General features: G+C 44.0%; 1 protein-coding gene and 1 non-coding gene across 3 annotated transcripts in view; both read right to left on the bottom strand.

The window, feature by feature from the left end:
* Positions 1-23,373, bottom strand: part of LOC115105705 (nectin-3-like protein) — a 97,812-nt gene that overhangs the window by 35,312 nt on the left and 39,127 nt on the right. The window contains exons 2-6 of one of the 2 annotated variants that reach the window (XM_029628011.2): positions 13,911-14,258; positions 12,725-13,024; positions 12,360-12,477; positions 12,075-12,226; positions 5,947-8,537 (exon numbers count right to left, since the gene is read on the bottom strand). In XM_029628011.2, coding sequence (XP_029483871.1) covers positions 7,837-8,537; positions 12,075-12,226; positions 12,360-12,477; positions 12,725-13,024; positions 13,911-14,258 — 1,619 coding nt within the window. In that variant the 3' untranslated portion in view covers positions 5,947-7,836. Of the gene's footprint in view, positions 1-5,946; positions 8,538-12,074; positions 12,227-12,359; positions 12,478-12,724; positions 13,025-13,910; positions 14,259-23,373 lie in introns of those variants that run through there. The other variant, XM_029628012.2, reaches the window with a different exon arrangement.
* Positions 6,892-6,965, bottom strand: trnav-uac (transfer RNA valine (anticodon UAC)). Its single transcript has one exon. It is a non-coding gene; the product is annotated as a tRNA-Val (tRNA).

Raw genomic sequence — 23,373 nt, 5'->3', positions numbered from 1 at the left:
ACTCGGTTACTAATAAGCATGCACCCATTAAGAAAATGACTGTAAAAAACTGTTAAATCCCTTTGGATTGATGAGGAATTTTAAAAATGTATGGTTGAAAGGGATGAGGTAAAAGTTATGGCAATTAAGTCTGGCAGCCCAACTGATTGGTAAACATACTGCAAATTAAGAAATCATGTGACTAAACTAAAGAAAAAGAAACTACACTATGAAACAAAGATAAATTATATAAATAATGATAGTAAAAAACCTTGGGGCACCTTAAATGAAATTTTGGGAAAAAAACTCTGCTCCTTCATTTATTGAATCAGATGTCTCATTCATCACAAAACCCACTGATATTGCAAACTACTTTAATTACTTTTTCATTGGCAAGATACGCAAACTTAGGGATGACATGCCAGCAGCAAACGCTGACACTACACATCCAAGTATATCGGACCAAATTATGAAAGACAAGAATTGTACTTTGAATTCCGTAAAGTCAGTGTGGAAGAGGTGAAAAAAATATTCTTGTCTATCAACAGCGACAAGCCACCAGGATCTGACAATCTAGATGAAAAATTACTGAGGATAATAGCAGACGATATTGCCACTCCAATTTGCCATATCTTCAATTTAAGCCTACTAGGGAGCGTGTGCCCGCAAGCCTGGAGGGAAGCTAAAGTCATTCAGTTACCCAAGAATAGTAAAGCCCCCTTTACTGGCTCAAATAGCCAACCAATCAGCCTGTTACCAACCCTTAGTCAACTTCTGGAAAACATTGTGTTTGACCAGATACAATGCTATTTTACCGTAAACAAATTGACAACAACAAATTGACAATTTCAGCATGCTTATAGGGAAGGACACTCAACAAGCACAGCACTTACACAAATGACTGATGATTGGCTGAGAGATATTGATGATAAAATGATTTTGGGGGCTGTCTTGTTAGACTTCATTGCAGCTTTTGAAATTATTGATCATAGTCTGCTGCTGGAAGAACTTATGTGTTATGGCTTTACACCCCCTTCTATAATGTGTATAAAGAGTTACTTGTCTAACAGAACACAGAGGGTGTTATTTAATGGAAGCCTATCAAATATAATCCTGTTAGAATCAGGAATTCCCCAGGTTGCTGTTCAGGCTCCTTGCTTTATTTATTTTTTACTATCTACATGCCACTGACTTTGAGTAAAGCCAGAGTTTCTTTGTATGCGGATGACTCAACACTATACACGTCACCTACTACAGCGACTGAAATAACTGCAACACTCAACAAAGAGCTGCATTTAGTTTCAGAGTGGGTGGCAAGGAATAAGTTAGCCCTAAATATTTCTAAAACTAAAAGCATGTTATTTGGAACAAAACACTCCCCAAACCTCAACTAAATCTTGTAATAAATAATGTGGAAATTGAGCAGGTTGAGATGACTAAACTGCTTGGAGTAACACTAGATTGTAAACTGTCATGGTCAAAACATATTGATGCAGTAGTAGCTAAGATGAGAAGTCTGTCTTAACAACACTATCAACAAGGCAGGTCCTACAGGCCCAAGTTTTGTCGCACCTTGACTACTGTTCAGTCATGTGGTCAGGTGCCATAAAAAGTGACTTAGGAAAATTGCAATTGGCTCAGAACAGGGCAGCACGGCTGGCCCTTGGATGTACACAGAGAGCTAATATTAATAATATGCATGTCAATCTCTCCTGGCTGAAAGTGGAGGAGAGATTGACTTCATCACTACTTTTACTTATGAATTCATTGACATGTTGAATTCACCAAGCTGTCTGTCTAAACTACTGCCACACAGCTCGGACACCCATGCATACCCCTCAATCCATATTCAATCAATCCCTATCCCAGTCTGCTGTTCCTACATGCTTCAAGAGGGCCACCATTGTTCCTGTTCCCAAGAAAGCTAAGGTAACTGAGCTAAACGACTACCGCCCGTAGCACTCACTTCCGTCATCATGAAGTGCTTTGAGAGACTAGTCAAGGACCATATCACCTCCACCCTACCTGACACCCTAGACCCACTCCAATTTGCTTACCGCCCAAATAGGTCCACAGACGATGCAATCTCAACCACACTGCACTAACCCACCTGGACAAGAGGAATACCTATGTGAGAATGCTGTTCATCGACTACAGCTCGGCATTTAACACCATAGTACCCTCCAAGCTCGTCATCAAGCTCGAGACCCTGGGTCTCGACCCCGCCCTGTGCAACTGGGTACTGGACTTCCTGACGGGCCGCCCCCAGGTGGTGAGGGTAGGCAACAACATCTCCACCCCGCTGATCCTCAACACTGGGGCCCCACAAGGGTGCGTTCTGAGCCCTCTCCTGTACTCCCTGTTTACCCACGACTGCGTGGCCACGCACGCCTCCAACACAAACATCAAGTTTGCGGACGACACAACAGTGGTAGGCTTGATTACCAACAACGACGAGACGGCCTACAGGGAGGAGGTGAGGAGTGTGGTGTCAGGAAAATAACCTCACACTCAACGTCAACAAAACTAAGGAGATGATTGTGGACTTCAGGAAACAGCAGAGGGAACACCCCCCTATCCACATCGATGGAACAGTAGTGGAGAGGGTAGCAAGTTTTAAGTTCCTCGGCATACACATCACAGACAAACTGAATTGGTCCACCCACACAGACAGCATCGTGAAGAAGGCGCAACAGCACCTCTTCAACCTCAGGAGGCTGAAGAAATTTGGCTTGTCACCAAAAGCACTCACAAACTTCTACAGATGCACAATCGAGAGCATCCTGGCAGGCTGTATCACCGCCTGGTATGGCAACTGCTCCGCCCACAACCGCAAGGCTCTCCAGAGGGTAGTGAGGTCTGCACAACGCATCACCGGGGGCAAACTACCTGCCCTCCAGGACACCTACACCACCCGATGTTACAGGAAGGCCATAAAGATCATCAAGGACAACAACCACCCGAGCCACTGCCTGTTCACCCCGCTATCATCCAGAAGGCGAGGTCAGTACAGGTGCATCAAAGCTGGGACCGAGAGACTGAAAAACAGCTTCTATCTCAAGGCCATCAGACTGTTAAACAGCCACCACTAACATTGAGTGGCTGCTGCCAACACACTGACTCAACTCCAGCCACTTTAATAATGGGAATTGATGGGAAATGATGTAAAATATATCACTAGCCACTTTAAACAATGCTACCTAATATAATGTTTACATACCCTACATTATTCATCTCATATGTATACGTATATACTGTACTCTATATCATCTACTGCATCTTTATGTAATACATGTATCACTAGCCACTTTAACTATGCCACTTTGTTTACATACTCATCTCATATGTATATACTGTACTTGATACCATCTACTGTATCTTGCCTATGCCGCTCTGTACCATTACTCATTCATATATCTTTATGTACATATTCTTTATCCCCTTACACTTGTGTGTATAAGACAGTAGTTTTGGAATTGTTAGTTAGATTACTTGTTGGTTATTACTGCATTGTCGGAACTAGAAGCACAAGCATTTTGCTACACTCGCATTAACATCTGCTAACCATGTGTATGTGACAAATAACATTTGATTTGACAAGACATGCCACAAGAGGTCTCTTCACAGTCCCCAAGTCCAGAACAGACTATGGGAGGCACACAGTACTACATAGAGCCATGACTACATGGAACTCTATTCCACATCAAGTAACTGACGCAAGCAGTAAAATTCGATTTAAAAAACACCTTATGGAACAGCGGGGACTGTGAAGCAACACAAACATTGGCACAGACCCATGCATACACACGATAACATACGCACTATGGATTTAGTAAAGTAGATATGTGGTAGTGGTGGAGTAGGGGTCTGAGAGCACACAGTGTGATGTGAAATCTGTAAAATGTTTTAAAATGGTATAAACTGCCTTAATTTAGCTGGATCCCAGAAATAGTAGCTGCTGCCAAAGCAGCAGCTAATGGGGATCCATAATATATACAAATACAACCCCCCAAAACAAAAAAGCTATAAAGTTTTGCATATGCTACACATCAAAACTATGAATAGTGTTTTTGTTATTTGTTTCCAAAATATTTTTAAGGACACGTAAATGTGGCTCATTTGGCCAACATCCCTCGTTTATTGATCTGGTTGGATCTGAATGCATATGGATGTCCATTACATTTCTCGAATGTCAGGTAAATTGAAATTTGTGTTTTCCAGTGCCAAATTTTCCTAAAGAAAACTTTGTTTTATGAAGATATTAGAATATGAAAACGCAAACTATGATATTGAAGTGCCCGAAGTCGGTATGCTTTGTTTATTGGTTGTGTGGTGCACTGGCACAGAAAGACGTTGGTGGAAAATTTGTTGCATAAATGTTATGTAATTATAAATATGGCATCAAAATGTTGAAAACCTGATTTCCCCCTAGCTGATCATTATCTGCAACAGCTCTGTTTGTAGTGCAATGTTTACAGGCAGGGAAAGTGAGTTCTTCTGTGGTCAGAGAACCTTCAGGCCCATAGTCCTGCGTAGCATCGACTGTGTCACAAAAGCATGCTGAAGTGGCAAAGTTGATATCCACGTTTACAAACACAGGGTCCCTACAGTTGTCATTTGTGGTCGTAAACATGTTTAGTTAATTATATGAGGGGGGACGGTGTTCAATGTATTTAACAGTACAAGAGGGTCATGTGAAAATATTTGCAACTTTGAGGAGTGGGGGTACATTTTTTCTTTTAGGACACCTTGAGTTGGATCAACCCTGTACATTTCGATCTGTCCCTTAGAGACTTACCCAGAAAGACTCACAGATGTAATCGCTGCCAATGATGATTCTAACATCTTATGTTAATGAGGTATTTCTTTGTTTCATTTTCAATACATTTGCAAAAGTTTTCACTTTGTCATTATGGGGTATTGTGTGTAGGTTGGTGAGAATGCATTTCATTTCTTCCATTTAGAATTCAGGCCGTAACACAACAAATGTGGAATAAGTCAAGTGGTATGAATACTTTCTGAAGGCACTGTACACAATTCCAAGGTCACAATGACGCGATTTCTCCACCCTCCTATACAACAGGCAGTTTATCATAATTGGCAATTTCATGTCTGATGGCCAATTCTCTAATGTTCTTCAACAGCCCCTTTAACCTTGCTCTCCCCTCACTCCCTTCCGCTCTTTTTCTCTCGGTGTGCAGGTATAGGAGGTGGAGCCCTGAGGGAGCCTGCCTCTGTCACCAGCTCCAGATAAGACTGTTGCCATGGGGACAGTCAATGGCTCAGAGAGGGGAGACTCGGGGGCAGACATAAACACTGTTTGATTTCACCAGCTGTGAGACACTGGGAGAGATGCACAGGGGGAATTCACAAAGGAGACAAGCTGTAGATGGGAGCAGGGGGCAATTTATGTTCTGTCACAAAGTCAGATGAGAGAGGTCAAAGAGAACCAGAGAGGGGAGAGAGACAAGACAAGGCTTCTTGATCTCTGCTAACTTCTACAAAAAGCAGGTGGAGAGAGGCTGAGGAAGACAGGGGAGGAGAGAAAGAGATGAAATATAGAGCAACAAAAAAATCAATTAAAATCTCATATTGAAACGCTGGCTAGCGACAGTGACACGATATGGAGTGTGTGTGCACAATGACTGTGTTCGAAAGCATCAACAACATGCTGGATCACAGCTGTACTGTGACTGACTGATCTAGAAATAATATTGAGTAGTCATCTATAATGAAAGGTGATTTGTAGATCCGTCAGTTTCTACAAGCCTTTAAAGTCGGCTGAAATGGCGAAAGCGGCCAGTGATTCACAGGAGCTCAGGCTGTACAATGAGTGACTGAGCTAGAGATGACGTCACTTTGAAGAGCACAGGGAGAATGATCAGTTTGAGAGTAAAGTAGCAGCCTGAGGGAGCTTGTGATGCGGGCGGCTTCAGTCTAGGAGATCAGATCAATCAGGAAATGAGACACAGAAAAAAAGGTGCTTTATTGAAAACAAAAATATCTCAAAAAAGATTTACAAAATAATGCTTGCTGTCATAGATGATACAGCATGTGATTATTTTCCATTTTTTCTTGCATTATTTTTTTTCTTCCTTTTCTGACATTAGCTCTTTTCTTGTATACAAAACAAACATGAATAACATGAAGGTGCTTGCAAGGAGAATGTGAAATACGGTTGGAGATCGACCCTGGTGAGGTGCACTAGTGCGCTTCACTCTCTGTTCTCTCACTTTGTACAAACTGACTTTTTGAACTAAACAAAACATTCTGGAAATCCCCACCGTTATTCTCTTATATACCAAGCACACTTAACGATGCTGCCCTAACCGAAAACGGACATATAGGAACTGTGCAATAATTCAATTATCGCCCTTTTAGCTTACATCAGCTTTGTTCAGGTGTTTTGCAACTTGAAGATGTTGCAAATGTCATTCATTATGTGAGCAAAAATAATGCTATTGTCAAACTCCATGGCTTAGAGACAGAAAACAGAAAAGAGGATATGGCACAAAAAGAATCCCTCAATCAAAACAGTGAAAAAAAGTAGAAAACAAAGGCAACAAACAAATCTCTCAGAGGACCAAACAGACCTTGCACTAAAAATAACATTATCATTGTTTTTTAAATTACTTTACTACTCTTCTGGGATAAGGCACCGGTCACATAACTGAACCCAGAGCAGTGAGTAACAGAGGAAATTTCACTAGACGACAGAGAACCATGAATAATCTCCATTTACTTCACTGTATTACAGAGGAAATAACAAAACTGAAGCAACAATTATTATGCCCCATTCACTGTTTTCTAGACGGCCATAAATATAAAGTCTACATTTGACATTTTTTTGTCATTTAGCAGACGATCTTATACAGAGTGACTTACAGTAGTGAGTGCATATATTTTCATACGGGTCCCCAGTGGGAATAGAACCCACAACCCTGGCGTTGTAAGCACCATGCTCTACCAACTGAGCTACACGGGACCCTGCATTCTACTAATCGTATTCTATTACTACGGGCATTTCAGATGATAAATTAATGCATACTAAAGCACAAATAATTAAAGAAGAGAGGGTGCTTACAGAATGCATGCAACTCCTCTTACAATATACAGCCATCCCCTCATCTGTCATATTTTTTTAAATATTCTATATAGGGCTGAAAATCACTGCATGAAAAAATGAGAAAGGTTAACTAAAACCCAGTTCTAACTCATTAGTTATCATTATGGTACCGCTATCTGAGACAGTGAGACAGACCACCACACTGATACATAACATTGCAGACTTAGTTCTAGCCTATGACATCCTGCTGCAATGACAGCATCTATCTAAGTTGGCACTGGTACTCATAACACACACACACACGCACGTGTGGGACAGCACATAATGGGTATAATGTGTGATTTGTAGCCATGCTATCCACGTACTGTACCAAATAATATTGTATGTGCCAGAAATACTCTCCCCTTTTTGATTTCTCTCTCCCCTTCCTACTTAATCTTTCTTTGGGGAAAGCCTCCCCTCCCCACATTAGCTAGTAAACACAGATTTGCCCTCTAGTGCAGAATGAAGGCATGTCCACAGTGTGGCTAGGCAATCCACACACCTTCCATGATGACGATCAAAATCAAGGGAAAATAACTGAGAAATGACAAACCATGTTGAAAAAGAGAGGGAACTAAGGATGATGCCAAAATGTATGACAGCTTGAGAGAGAGAGAGGCAGAACGTGTGAGTATTCTCTTTTGTTGAATAATGTATGAAATCCTCCTGTGATTTCTGCAGCGTTATCTCTCTTCTCTCTGGTGGCAGAGTCTGTTGGCAGGGTAGCGTGCCTGGTGGTGGTGGTGGGGTCAGACGTACCACTCCCTGCGTGAGATCACGGAGCCATCCATATGAGAGACATAGTCCCCTTCGGCCCCACTGTCATAGCAGTCATCCGACAAGTAGGGGGAACCGTTGCTCAGCGGGTGTGGTGGGGCAGTGTATCTGGCATGGCTACTCTGGTGGGGGCTGGGGTAGCTACGCAGGTGGTCGTTGTCATGGTGTTCTCCATTTCTCGTCGCCCTCGTGCGGCCATTGGACTGGCGCTCTGGCTCTCTGTGGTTGTGGCTGTTCAGGATGGTTGTTGATGTTGGATGCAGGTGGAGGCGCTCGCGGTCCCGCTCGTGGTTGCGTTCGCGGTCGCCCCACTCCTCGCGGTCCTTGTCTACAAAAACGTTATTGGCAGGCTTGGAGGGGTGGAGCTCGTGCTGTGGAGGAGCCTTCTGCATGTCTGAAGGCCCTAGGTACTGCTTGGTGTAGTAGTCCCCGCGGAAGGTCTGTCGTTGTCGGAGGTAACAGACCCCGCCCAGCACTAGCAGCAGCAGGAGGAACAAGGCTCCGCCCACAGCTCCGCCCACGATGGTGCCCAGTTGGTTGGCAGGGGGCAGGGCTGCCAGGGTGGGGGAGGTGAAGAGGACCCGTTGCTTGTCTCCCACAGAGGTGGAGGAGGAGGCAGAGCCAGTTAGGACAGGCGCAGGGGTGGTGGAGGGCATGGAGGTGGTGGGAGGATCTAATGGAGGGAGGCAGGGAGGAGGGAAGTAGAGTCAGGGAGGGAGGGATGGACAGACAGAAAAGTAGAGAATGTCAATGCCAACTACATCAGCATATTACTGAAAGGGGATAGGTAGACATGAGAAAACTACAAAACAGTTCTACATCTAAAGCAACGTGCTCATAACAGCCTCAGGTTTGCATTGACATGTTATCTGAACAAAGTATGTTGTTGTTGTTAGATCTCTTGACAGACCACTTGAGGTTAGAAGTAACCTTTAAAACGTATAGATGTGGTAAATTAAGTTTTGATGTTTCGGGATTGAGGTAATGTATACAAATTGACAAAGACTAAAAAAAACATGCAGTTTAGAGCATCCAAATGGGCGGTAGCCTGATCGGTAGAAAACCAGAGACTGTGAGAGTGAGCATTACACTAATCACAAAAGAATGGAAAGGCAAGGTAAGGCAGAGGGATGTAGATGTTAATAGTTTAGGAACCAGAGATGGGTGATTAGGAACTAAGACCTCTACAAAGCAAAAACAAATTCTTAAAACAATCATGAATTGAACTCAATGCTGACTAGCTTTTGTCAGTAACACCTTATTTGAAGTAGTATAAGCTGTTCATAATGCCCACATATAACTTACGCTGACAACTTTAGGCACTGCATGACATACACACTGTCAACTGTAAGTCATGGACACTCAACACTATTTTCCTTGCCATGTAAATCTTTGCAAGGAAGAGAAGATTTGTTCCGTATTGCACAGATCAGCTTTAGAGGGACAATAATTCACGACATTCTGTAGCTACCGCCATTAAAATCAGGTCGAATGAACTGATGAACACTTTTATGATTATTATGTGCCTGTTATGGGTGCTTATAAAGACTTTATGGAGAGCTTATGCTGAGCATTTAAAATAAAGAGAAACATGTCTTTGTCATTGAGAATGTCGTAAGGCACTGATACGTAGGAGGGAAGGGATGTCTAGAATAGAATCAGCACTAATGTTAGGGGACTTGGAGAGATGGGAAGGACTACCAAGACGTTAGGGGACTTGGAGAGATGGGAAGGACTACCAAGACGTTAGGGGACTTGGAGAGATGGGAAGGACTACTTAGGGGACTTGGAAGATGGGAAGGACTACCAAGACGTTAGGGGACTTGGAGAGATGGGAAGGACTACCAAGACGTTAGGGGACTTGGAGAGATGGGAAGGACTACCAAGACGTTAGGGGACTTGGAGAGATGGGAAGGACTACCAAGACGTTAGGGGACTTGGAGAGATGGGAAGGACTACCAAGACGTTAGGGGACTTGGAGAGATGGGAAGGACTACTAAAATGTCAGGGAGTGGTTCAGGGAAAAGAAATGGGCAAAATGGCGAATCACTCCTTTACAGTTCAGTCAGTTTGAAAAAGTGATTTGGATACTCCCTGTGTTGACTTGATCCAGATCTTCACATGCTCCCTATAATGTTCTTTAGGCCAGATGAGCCATGATCAAGCACCTTACATCAGCAGATGAGACATGTTGCTCTCCTTATTCCATCCGCTGGTATTTCTGTCCGGACTTGTTGAGTCTGTATTTAACTGCTGTGGTCAGGGTTGCAAAGCTACCGGTAATTTGCAAAGTTACCGGAATCTTCAGTAATTTTGGCAATTAACAGAAAATATATGGCACTATCATAACTTTGGTGATTTATACTTGGAATAACTTAATTAAACATGTATAGTATTCATTTATTATATCTGTGTCCATATTGTCCATGAGTAGATAAAGTAGATATTTTCTCTTAAACCATGTGGTTCAAGAGAAAATAGCTTAATTAATGAAAAAAAGCATCTAATCAACAATGGCATTACTTTGAACTATTTACTTTTTCACAACTGCCCCCAAATACATACTTACATAGTAAAACTAATACATACTTACATAGTAAAACTAATACATACTTACATAGTAAAACTAATACATACTTACATAGTAAAACTAATACATACTTACATAGTAAAACTAATACATAATGCTGAAACCCTCATATTAAAACATCAAATGTATTCACTAAATTGATGGTTTTTATTTAGCATAATGTTTTACAGCTTTGTCATTCATTTTTGTATTTTGAAATAATCTTATTCAATGATTTAATATAATTTTACATGTGATAAGGCCATGCAGAAGGCCAGAGATAATTAGATGCCTGTGATAACCTGAAGTACCCAAAAGGGCCACTAGATGTCTTGTGAGAGATTACATAAAATCCATGAAAGATACCAACATTCTGGTAGTTTCCTGTTAAACTTAGAAATGTTCCAGTGATATATACCCTCCCTTTGCAACCCTAGCTGTGGTTGTGATTGGATTAGGACTGCACATGTGTGAAAGGTTTCCCCTAAAAGTGTTCAGTGATGTTGTGAAGTTCTTAAAACAGCAACATAAAATAACACTCTAGTCCTGATTCCAGGTCCGATATCTGTAGAGATATCAGACTCTCAGATCCAACAGAATGACGTCGTCCCGACGCCATGCGGAGAAACTGCACGAACGTGTGGGCGAGCACACACACAAGAGCGAAACACATTACCCAGAAGCGCGCACACAGAGAACACACAACACGCACAAAACCACAGAGCTCCCCTCAAAGGGAAAAGCAAAAAAATATATATGTTTAATAAATAAGAGTTGAAAAGAGCTGGTGAATATTTTATGAATCTGGGACATCTCAGTCAAGGCTGCACGCCTCTGCCTTTCACTGCGTCACACACACACACACACACACACACACACACACACACACACACACACACACAGGAAAAGAGAGAGCAAAAGAGTAACAAAAAAGAGGGATGGAGAAAGAGATGTACAGTAGTCATACTGAAAGCTTAATTCAGGAAGAGAAGAAAGGTTTGAGCCGAGGGAGGTGAGGGGGTTAACAAAACCTCAGGGACATGGTGCTCATATTGCACAGAAGAGACCGACACATGCCAGGCCAGGGGAACAACAGGGGACAGGCGACAAAGCCTGGAGTGAGTTAGTGGTCTGAGATGATGATTAGGGATGAGCAGACAGACAGATGGGTTTGGCCAGAGAACTAGGGAGCTCTCCTCTCCTGTTGAACATCTGGAGACCTAATCAAGACTAATCAGGCTCCAATTAAGACTCTTACATCTGAGGACCAGAAATAATCTGCACTAATACAGCGTGGCAGCTCGCTTCAATTCAAACACTGACACACCCTCAAGCTTAGATGGATTAGGGTTTAGAATGACGAAATGCTGGATGGACCATGTGTGTTTCTGTGTGTGTTTAAATGTGATTCACCCTCGGAAAAGTATACCATTGTTTCAAAACCATAAAAAAGTTATAAGTGAAGTGTTTAGTAGTGAGAGCCATAGAGACACAGAGATAGTATTGTCCATAGAGATAAATCAAGACTCATCTCCATGGTATTATCTCTACAATGAAAGCTTCAAGTTCTCCCCAAGAGAAACAGGGAGAATGTGTGCAATAGCAAGCTGTGTGCATATTCAGCAACGTTTCCCCTCTCACCTTGTATGCGTATCCGCAGGTCCCTGCTGCGTAGGTTGATGGCATTGGCAACCTCACACCTGTAGACTCCAGAGTCATTCCTTTGGAGGGGCCTCAGAAATAGCAACGTGCTGTTCAGTATCTCCACACCCTCTGGCATGTCCCCGTCCAGTCTGGGATGCACACACACATACAAGAACACAAAATGAAAGACGGACACAATTCTACACAAACACTGGTTCAATGTTCAATCTGCAGTGTGAACAAATTTGTGCACACTTAATGTGATCGCACACGCTCACAAACCTGATCCATCTGAAGTGGTGGGCTGGTGGGTTTGCCTTGGCTTTGCAGGTCAGCAGGACGCTCTCGCGGCCCACGTGCCAGTCACCATCATAACCTACCACCACAATGTCTGGGGCATCTGCAGAGACAAGACACAGGAGGATTAACATATATAGCAACAGGAAATGCATAAACCCACCCCCCCCTCCCAACAAAAAGAGAAAAATGGTGTGAAATGACATGTGAATCAGTTAAATCAATCAAATCTGTCTAAATTCCATCATGATAGACATGACTAATCTGTGAATGATTGTGAACAAAAAAGGCAGTCTTGTGGGACTCGTGTTCAATCACGCACGCACACACACAGACAGAGAGAGACTCACACTCCACATTGAGCTGGTAGGGGATCCTAAAGTCCGTGTGCAGGGCAGGATGGCGCACCACACAGGTGAGGGCTTGACCCTGGACGTGGCGGGTGGGCTGCCACAGGTAGTGCACTTGGGTGCTGGTGGTGCCGTTGGCCTCGTCCTGCATCGTCACCTCTGAATGGCCAAACAGGTCCGTCTCCCAGGAGACTTCGGCAGGGGGGAGGGCCCGCTCAGCGATGCAGGTAGCCACCACCGTCTCATTGCCCTCATCGATCAGAGCCACCGAGCCAGCCGACACATACACCTTGGGCTCCACTGAGAGAGAGGAGAGAGAGAAATGGAGAGAAAGAGCTGTACTGTTTAGTCAGAGTTCCAGTAGCCTCTAGGGAAGTAGAGTTGAGTTCCCGAGTCTGGGAGAGATTCCAAACACACACCCTCTTTCAGTCATTCACCAAGCTCTTGTTAATTTCTGTCCACCTCTGCCACTCTCTCCATCTCCCTAGTTTCCCCTTTCCTACTATGCAGTAGCAGCTCAGGGACATCCTGTAACCTTTCCAAAAGTGTGTGTGTGTGTGTGTGTGTGTATATATATAAAGCCATGGCTTTGCCTGGAATGATAGATCTATCCATCTATCCAACCCCAGCCCCTCCCAGGAGATCCCTTAAAATAGAGGGACGTTTCAACTGTGCAACACACATACACACACCGCACGCCTTATTGCCCACCGCATTTCTCTAGCTCTAATTATAGCACCCTGTTCTTCTACACCCCTCCCTTGCTCCCTCGTTCCCATTCCTCCACCCCTCCACTCATTCTCGCAACTGTACCCAACTGTCATACTGTTTACCCCACAGCAAATCTCCATGACTCTTCTCACTGCAACGCCACTTCATCGACCAACCCTTATTCCAATCTCTCGTTCTCACCACTTTCCTTCCTCACTCTCCCCCTTCTCTTTTTTCCTCTTCCACTTTGTCTTACCACTTTCCCTCCGGCTCAGTGATGTGAGTAGGATGTCTCTCCCCCAGAATATTGGTATGCATTATTCATTCAATTTACAAGAGGCACTTTACTAAGATACAGAATTACATTTCAGAATCTTACAAGCACACTATTAGCCAGACAAACACACACATACATTTACAAAAGGTGTGTTGCACACAGACACACACACACAAGCAAACACATGCACATTCTTACCAAGCACACTGACAGTGGTGGAGGCCTGTGTGTTGCCCAGGGGGAAGGTGGCCACCTTGCAGGTGTACACTCCAATGTCTGTGAAGCCCACGTCCTCCAGTACGATGGTGGCGTCATGGGAGGAGGGTGAGCGGAAGGACAGGCGGCGAACGTAGTCCGGGGGGATGGAGATACCGAACACGGGATTGTACACCGCCACCGTCACCGAGCCTGTGGGCAGCCGGCGCTCCCAGGAACTCTGGGTAAAACTCAGGTTGGCCTCCACCTCCACACTACAGCCCAACGTCACGTTCTTCCCCAATACAGCACTCACCTTCTGGGGCACCAACACCTGACTGCCCCCCACACCTGGAGCCAGGGAGAAAAACAAAGAATGAATAGTTTCACCATCAAAGATCAGTTCATTCCAATTATTTCTAAAGAACTACTGTTAGCAGTAACATTGAGAGAAAAGCAGTGGGGAATATGTTAAGTTATTAAGTATAATCCTAACAGTTGTACTTGGGCAGTGAAACATAAGCCTGTAAGTGGGTGTGTAATGTGTATGGCTGTACATTCAATATGCCCACTGATGATGGCAATAAAGGACCTCCATCGGTCTCTCAGAATCACATAATTTACCATAATAACAATAAAACTGAAACACATGCACAGCTTGTGAATATGTGTGTGTTAAAGTTTGTGAATAGGTAAGGAGGACATGTGAGGACAACCTGCTAGTACTACAACAACAGCAGCAGGTGCGGTATTACAAACACACAGGAGTACACGACATACACACGCGGAGCCACGCATACACCTAGTCATATAATCATGGATGAAACTCGAGCACCATTCATTACAGCTGGACTCTCTTTTATAAAGTCCTCAAACCATATTTAAGCCCATGACATAAACCAGTGTTCAAGGGTGACCTCACCAACTTGATCTCTTCGTTTCATGCGTGTGTCATCTGAAGATAATCAGTCTCCTCTCGAGGCACTATCAATAAACATTTATCATGTTGGGTGTAATAGTGTGTGTGTGTGTGTGTGTGTGTATGTGGTCGGGAGAGCGAGATGGTTTTGTGAACAACATTTACTTGAAAGAGCACTGACGTCAGCTCCGCTAAGACATTCCCAAACCAAAACACAAGCTTAGTCAGTTCGATCAAACTAAGCATTCACAGACATCTGTGCTGATCTGATCATGAATCCACAGCAACCAACATTTGGTTTTCCATCAACATAATACACAGTCCAGCGTTTGTGTATGTTGTTCCAAAGATCAGTTTATTCTTGTACAATAGCTGCCTGCCTGCCCTACTCCTGACCTGAATCCAGGAATTAAAAGCAGCCCTTTGTGAAACAAATCACTCGTTCTGTCCCTGTATCCAATCAGAACTAGCCCCTAAAGCTCTATCATCCCCTCTAGTTATTAACATGGCCTGTCCACACTCACAGCATTAAGATCAGCAGTACTCCAGAGACACAGGCAGAGGGAGAAAGGGGGGGGGGGGGAGAGAGATGGAGACAGAGGCAGACAGAGACAAACTGCAGTACTCCACAGACACAGACAGAGGGAGAGAGTTACGGGAAAGGGCGAGGTAGAGAGAAAGGTGGGAGGAAGAGAAAGGAAGACAGGGAGAAGATATGGCAATATGATGAAAGTGCTAGTGGGAGAAGGAACAGTCTAAAGTAAGTAAAGGGTCATATGAAACAGATGAGAGGAAACAAATCTATCACTAAGAGATTCTGCTGTCCAAGAGAGAAAAAAAACTGTGGAAGGAACGAGTCCCAGAAAGATAAATAAACACGAACATCATAATAATACCACCATGCTGCACTCACCACACCACTCAACCACATCACTAATTGCAACAAGCTGCCAGTGGGAAGACGTCATCGTAAATCAAAACCCTCTGCATTGCTTGGCAACTGACTCAAAACATTCTGCCTGTTGTTGCCGAGCCAACAACAACCCCAGCCCAATCTCTCAGCCAACCCAACAGAAGTATTTTCCTGAGTGTCCCCCCAACCTGGAAGCCTGAGACCTGAGCACAGAGAGGGTGAAAATGACATTAGAATGCCAGAGGGAGAGAGGAGAGGAAATCAACAAGAGGACCATTCGTTAAAAGACAGGGTTTGAGGGCTGACCCCATTTAGTCGACTTGTCGATTGTTTGGTCAATCAATATTTTTTTAGTAGAGCAGTGGCAAATAATTTTTTAAATGTGGCACACAAGACCTCTGATACGCGCCTGTCTGAGTGGACTAATCAAGTGCGGACGCGGCAGGGTTGGCACAACAGTAGCACATTTACTGTTAATTCCCATTATCTCTCATCTAGTGTAGCACCACGCATTATCAGCATATTCAAAAGAGTTTAAAAAACATATTACCTTCAAGTGTTCTTGAGCAAAAAAAAAACGTCCCATATTAAACAGTTATTAATGAAACTTAATGAAAATCGGTGGTCAGCTAGCTAGAAGAGTGTCTTTAGTCGCAAAACGTAAAGTTATATTTGTTCATTTAAATGTTGAGCTTGAGGTGATTTAATCCTCTAACCGCTAGAGTGTCCGACGTTAGGGAACGTCTGATGTTGGGGGGAAATTAGCTACAATGCTTGTTTGGTTAAGGGTGGCAGGTAGCCTAGTGGTTAGAGCGATGGACCAGTAACCAAAAGGTTGCTGGATTGAATCCCTGAGTTGACAAGGTAAAAATCTGTCATTCTGCCCCTGAGCAAGGCAGTTCCCCGGGCACTGAAGACGTGGATGTCGATTAAGCCCCCCCCCCCACTGGTGCTGGAAACTCGGAGGACCCAGAATATTTTATATAATGTTGCAAGTTTGCTAGCACAAGCTTTGGGCCAGAGGATTAAATCACCTCAAGCTCAACATTTAAATGAACGAATATAACTTTACGTTTTGCGACTAAAGACACTCTTCTAGCTAGCTGACCACCGATTTTCATTAGGTTAGGTTTTGTGGCACCCACATCAGCAGAAATGGTAGGATAACTTCGGTTCTGACCGACCAGAAGAGGTTTTTTCTTCTGGTTAGTCTATATTGATCTCTGGCTCCCTCTTTACTTATACGTATGTTCGGGGACAGCCATATAGGGTTTTATTGGAAAATATATTTTCTGACCGCCCTGCCGTGCCCTAGAGATTAACAGTTGAGTTGTGCCATTTTATAGGGGTGGGATCTCAAGCAAATAAAGGATGGGAAACACTCTTTGTAATCCTTCCCTGAATTCTCAGATGTTTGAATAGCACGTAACGCAACGACTAGGTATGTGAATTTTCCCATTGCTGAAGTGCCCTGCATTGACCACAGTTGACTTTGCAACCTTGGATCCTAGGTCTACAGGCTGGAACCACAGCATTACGTTTACTGTTGGACAGCTGTTGACTCTTGTTAGGCATGTCAAATATCAGTGGCAGCTGTGTCACTTCTGGGTGGCTCAATAAGGCTAGTTAGTGAGCTGACAGTGATGGAGGTATTTAGCTAGTTACACATAGCGACTGCATTCCCAGCCAGGAATTCCATAAAAGGGCATTCACTCACTCCAAACAGGTGATGCTTGAAAGATCACAGTGCAACCCAGCAGATACAGAGTTTCATCCACTGAGACCAATCTACAGGATGTGGGTTCTGATGAGCATATTGTCCAGGAGAAGAGAGAGTGGCTGTATGGGCGCTCACAACTGGAACTGGAACTTTAAGATGGAGATTTTTCTAAATGGGAAGCAGGGGATTTAAATAGCCATATATTGGTAGATGTTAATAACCAGACCACTAGAGAACTGCTCGACCACTAGAGATCTGTTGTTATTTTTAGGCTCCCCTCAAAAGCAGAGAGAGGTATACAGAAAGAAAAGACAGATCATAGTGAAATAGGCCCTCTAATGTAATCACCTAACCATCAGGGGAAAGAGGAAGGCAAAGAAATGCTTAACATAACCGTTTGTGAAAGCTACTCCTTCTATTGTATCAAAATGAATCAGCCTTTAAGACCAGCGACAAGCATACAGTTGAAGTCGGAAGTTTACATACACCTAAGCCAAATACATTTAAACTCAGTTATTCACAATTCATGACATTTAATTATAGTAAGAATTCCCTGTCTTAGGTCAGTTAGGATCACCACTATTTAGCACGTACTATAGAACGCCGCAGCCCGTCTGGTGTTCAACCTTCCCAAGTTCTCTCACGTCACCCCGCTCCTCCGCTCTCTCCACTGGCTTCCAGTTGAAGCTCGCATCCGCTACAAGACCATGGTGCTTGCCTACGGAGCTGTGAGGGGAACGGCACCTCAGTACCTCCAGGCTCTGATCAGGCCCTACACCCAAACAAGGGCACTGCGTTCATCCACCTCTGGCCTGCTCGCCTCCCTACCACTGAGGATGTACAGTTCCCGCGCAGCCCAGTCAAAACTGTTCGCTGCTCTGGCCCCCCAATGGTGGAACAAACTCCCTCACGACGCCAGGACAGCGGAGTCAATCACCACCTTCCGGTGACACCTGAAACCCCACCTCTTTCAGGAATACCTAGGATAGGATAAAGTAATCCTTCTCACCCCCCTTAAAAGATTTAGATGCACTATTGTAAAGTGGCTGTTCCACTGGATGTCTTAAGGTGAACGCACCAATTTGTAAGTCGCTCTGGATAAGAGCGTCTGCTAAATGACTTAAATGTAAATGTATTTTAAGAATGTGAAATGTCAGAATAATAGAAGAGAGAATGATTTATTTCAGCTTTGATTGCTTTCATCACATTCCCAGTGGGTCATAAGTTTACATACACTCAATTACTATTTGGTAGCACTGCCATTAAATTGTTTAATTTGGGTCAAACGTTTTGGGTAGCCTTCCACAATAAGTTGGGTGAATTTTGGCCCATTCCTCCTGACAGAGCTGGTAAACTGAGTCAGGTTTGCAGGCCTACTTGCTTGCACACACTTCTTCAGTTCTGCTCACAAATTTTCTATGGGATTGAGGACAGGGCATTGTGATGGCCACTCCAATACCTTGACATTGTTGTCCTTAAGCCATTTTGCCACAACTTTGGAAGTATGCTTGGGGTCATTGTCCATTTGGAATTGCGACCAAGCTTTAACTTCCTGACTGATGTCTTGAGATGTTGCTTCAATATATCCACATAATTATCCTTCTCACGATGCCATCTATTTTGTGAAGTCCCTCCTGTTTTGCACCAGTCCCTCCTGCAGCAAAGCACCCCCACAACATGATGCTGCCACCCCCGTGCTTCACGGTTGGGATGGTGTTCTTCGGCTTACAAGCCTCCCCCCTTTTCATTATGGCCAAACAGTTCTATTTTTGTTTTATCAGACCAGAGGACATTTCTCCAAAAAGTATGATCTTTTTCCCCATGTGCAGTTGCAAACCGTAGTCTGGCTTTTTTATGACGGTTTTGGAGCAGTGGCTTCTTCCTTGCTGAGCGTCCTTTCAGGTTATGTCGATATGGGACTTGTTTTAATATGGATATAGATACATTTGTATCCTTTTCCTCCAGCATCTTCACAAGGTCCTTTGCTGTTGTTCTGGGATTGATTTGAACTTTTTGTACCAAAGTACGTTCATATCTAGGAGACAGAACACGTCTCCTTCCTGAGTGGTATGAAGGCTGCGTGGTCCCATGGTGTTTATACTTGCATACTATTGTTTGTACAGATGAACATTGTACCTTCAGGCGTTTGGAAATTGCTCCCAAGGATATACCAGACTTGTGGAGGTGTACAATTTTTTTCTGAGGTCTTGACTGATTTCTTTTGATTTTCCCACTTAGTTTGAAGGTAGGCCTTGAAATACATCCACAGGTACACCTCCAATTGACTCAAATGATATCAATTAGCCTATCAGAAGTTTCTAGCCATGACATCATTTTCTGGAATTTTGCAAGCTGTTTAAAGGCACAGTCAACTTAGTGTATGTAAACTTCTGACCCACTGGAGTTGTGAATCAGTGAATAATAAGTGAAATAATATGGTTGTAAACAATTGTTGGAAAATGACTTGTGTCATGCACAAAGTAGATGTCCTAACCGACTTGCCAAAACTATAGTTTGTGAACAAGAAATTTGTGGAGTGGTTGAAAAATGAGTTTTAATGACTCCATCCTAAATTTATGTAAACTTCTGACTTCAACTGTACATCCTCATTACAGAGAAGAACCTACTGTAGCGCCTCTGTCACACACACACAGCGAGTCTGGCTGTCCTGGCAGCAAGGAGACATTGTTCCCAGAGGAGACTCAGGTGATTATTCTCCCTCAGTCAGCGCCGGATGGCGCAACTATAGTATGGGATTGGTTGAAGTTCAATGCTAATATCGATGAAAACTCACAAATCAACTTGAATGTTGGTACACAACGCACATCCCGCCTCGTCATGAGCCGTCCAAACGTTACAGAGAACCACATACCGGATTAGTCTTTAGCATTGGAGTATTCAGAGAAATTTCTGCAGCGACAGTCCAAATTCTAGATATTGGATAAAAATGAGACTTTAGAGTCCATAAAGTGACCATTGCACTTAATTTTAGGATTGACCAAGTTTGTAACAATTTTTATTAAGGGAGTGGCTCCTATTCTGTGATCGGATCTTTATTTCTGAGGCTTCGTATCTGTGAGCGTGCAAAGTCTCACAGTAACTAATGGGAATTTGGGACTTCAGTCATTTTTTCATGACAAAACCGGATTAGATACCGGTAGTTAAATGCCCAAAAGATGATATTAGCAATATCAAGAAGCAAAAACAAAAAATCAATAGCCAAAACAATGTCAAAACATGATTTTGTCATGAATTCAGTAGCATTTGCTTGATATGCATGCTTGCGTTAGCTAACAAGCGTTAGCTCTCTAGCAAGCTCTTGTCCAATAGAAACCGATGCAACCCTGCTGGCTACGTGGCAAGCTATATGACCAGTGGTGACAGTGAGGTCCCTATGAAATGTATACTATGTATTTTTGTAAATAACAGCTGGTGCACGATATTTAAGGAAGTCTCGAGCTATTGCTCGCCTGAGGTAGAGTATCTCATGATAAGCTGTAGACCACACTACCTACCTAAAGAGTTTATCTGTATTTTTCGTAGCTGTTTACATACCCCCACAGTCAGAGGCTGGCACTAAGACAGCATTGAATGAGCTGTATTCTGCCATAAGCAAACAAGAAAACGCTCAGCCAGAGGCGGCGCTCCTAGTAGCCGGGGACTTTAATGCAGGGAAACTTATATCCGTTTAACCAAATTTCTATCAACATGTTAAATGTGCAACCAGAGGGGAAAAAATGATGGACCACCTTTACTCCACACACAGCCTCCCTAGCCCTCCATTTGGCAAATCTCACCATAATTCCATCCTCCTGATCCCTGCTTACAAGCTAAAATGTAAGCAGGAAGCACCAGTAAGATGAAGAAGATGCTAAGTTACAGGACTGTTTTGCTAGCACAGACTGGAATACGTTTCGGAATTCCTCCGATGGCATTGAGGAGTACACCACATCAGTCATTGGCTTAATCAATAAGCGCATCGATGACGTTGCCCCACAGTGACCGTGCGTACATACCCAAACCAGAAGCCATTGATTACAGGCAGCATCCGCACGGAGCTAAAGGCTAGAACTGCCGCTGTCAAGGAACGGGACGCTAACCCAGAAGCTTACAAGAAATCCTGCTATGCCCTCCGACAAACCATCAAACAGGCGTCAATATCAGACTAAGATCGAATCATACTGCACCGGCTCTGACGTTCGTCGAATGTGGCAGGGCTTGCAAACCATTACAGACTACAAAGGGAACCACAGCCGCAAGCTTCCCAGTGACACGAGCCTACCAGACGAGCTAAACTACCTCTATGCTCGCAAATAAAAATGAGGCAAATAACACAAAACATGCATGGGAGCACCAGCTGTTCCAGGAGACTGTGTGATCAAGCTCTCCGCAGCTGATGTGAGGAAGACCTTTAAACACGTCAGCATTCACAAGGCTGAAGGGCCAGACGGATTACCAGGACGTGTACTACAAGCATGCGCTGACCAACTGGCAAGTGTCTTCACTGACATTTTCATCCTCTACCTGTCCGAGTCTGAAATAACAACATGTTTTAAGCAGACCACCATAGTCCCTCTGCCCAAGAACACTAAGGTAATCTGCCCAAATGACTACCAACCCGTAGCACTCACATCTGTAGCCATGAAGTGCTTTGAAAGGCTGGTCAAGGCTCACATCAACACCATTTTCCCAGAAACCCTAGACACACTCCAATTTGCATACTGCCCCAACAGATCCACTGTTGATGCAATCGCTATTGTTCTCCACACTGCCCTTTCCCACCTGGACAAAAGGAACACCTATGTGAGAATGCTATTCATTGACCACAGCTCAGCGTTCAACACCATAGTGCAGTCAAAGCTAATCAATAAGTTAAGGACCCTGGGACTAAACACCACCCTATGCAACTGGATCCTGGACTTCCTGACGGGCCGCCCCCAGGTGGTAAGGGTAGATGACAACCCATCCGCCATGCTGATCCTCAACACAGGGGCCCCTCAGGGATGCGTGCTCAGTCCCCTCCTGTACTCCCTGTTCACTCATGACTGCACAACTCCAACACTATCATTACATTTAGATGACATAAGTGGTAGGCCTGATCACTGACAATGACGAGACAGCCTATTGGGAGACCTGGTCGTGTGGTGCCAACAACAACCTCTTCCTATGATAAAGACAAAGGAGATGATTGTGGACTACAGGAAAAAGAGGACCGAGCACGCCCCCATTCTCATCGACAGGGTTGCAGTGGAGCAGGTTGAGAGCTTCAAGTTCACATGCTTCAAGTGTCCACATCACCAACAAACTAACATGGTCCAAGCACACCAGGACTGTCGTGAAGAGGGCACGACAAAACCTATTCCCTCTCAGGAGACTGAAAAGATTTTGCATGGGTCCTCAGATTCTCAAGGTTCTACAGCTGCACCATCGAGAGCATCCTGACTGGTTGCATCACTGTCTGGTATGGCAACTGCTCGGCATCCGACCGACCCACAAGGCACTACAGAGGGTAGTGCGTACGGCCCAGTATATCACTGGGGCCAAGCTTTCTGCCATCCAGGACCTATATACCAGGCTGTGTCAGACGAAGGCCCTAAACATTGTCAAAGACTCTAGCCACCCTAGTCATAGCCTGTTGTCTCTGCTACCGCACGGCAAGCGGTACCGGAGTGCAAAGTCTAGGTCCAAGAGGCTTCTAAACAGCTTCTACCCCCAAACCATAAGACTGCTGATCATCTAATCAAATAGCTATCCAGACTATTTGCATTGTGCACCCCCCCGATTGTTATCGTCTATGCATAGTGACTTTAATAACTCTACCTACATGTACATACTACCTCAACTAACTGGTGCCCACGAACATTGACTCTGTACCGGTACCCCCTTGTATATAGTCTCGCTATTGTTATTTTAC

This window comes from Oncorhynchus nerka, linkage group LG22 (assembly GCF_034236695.1).
Source record: "Oncorhynchus nerka isolate Pitt River linkage group LG22, Oner_Uvic_2.0, whole genome shotgun sequence".
Taxonomy (NCBI): Eukaryota; Metazoa; Chordata; class Actinopteri; order Salmoniformes; family Salmonidae; genus Oncorhynchus; species Oncorhynchus nerka.
This window is presented reverse-complemented; position numbering and strand designations above follow the sequence as displayed.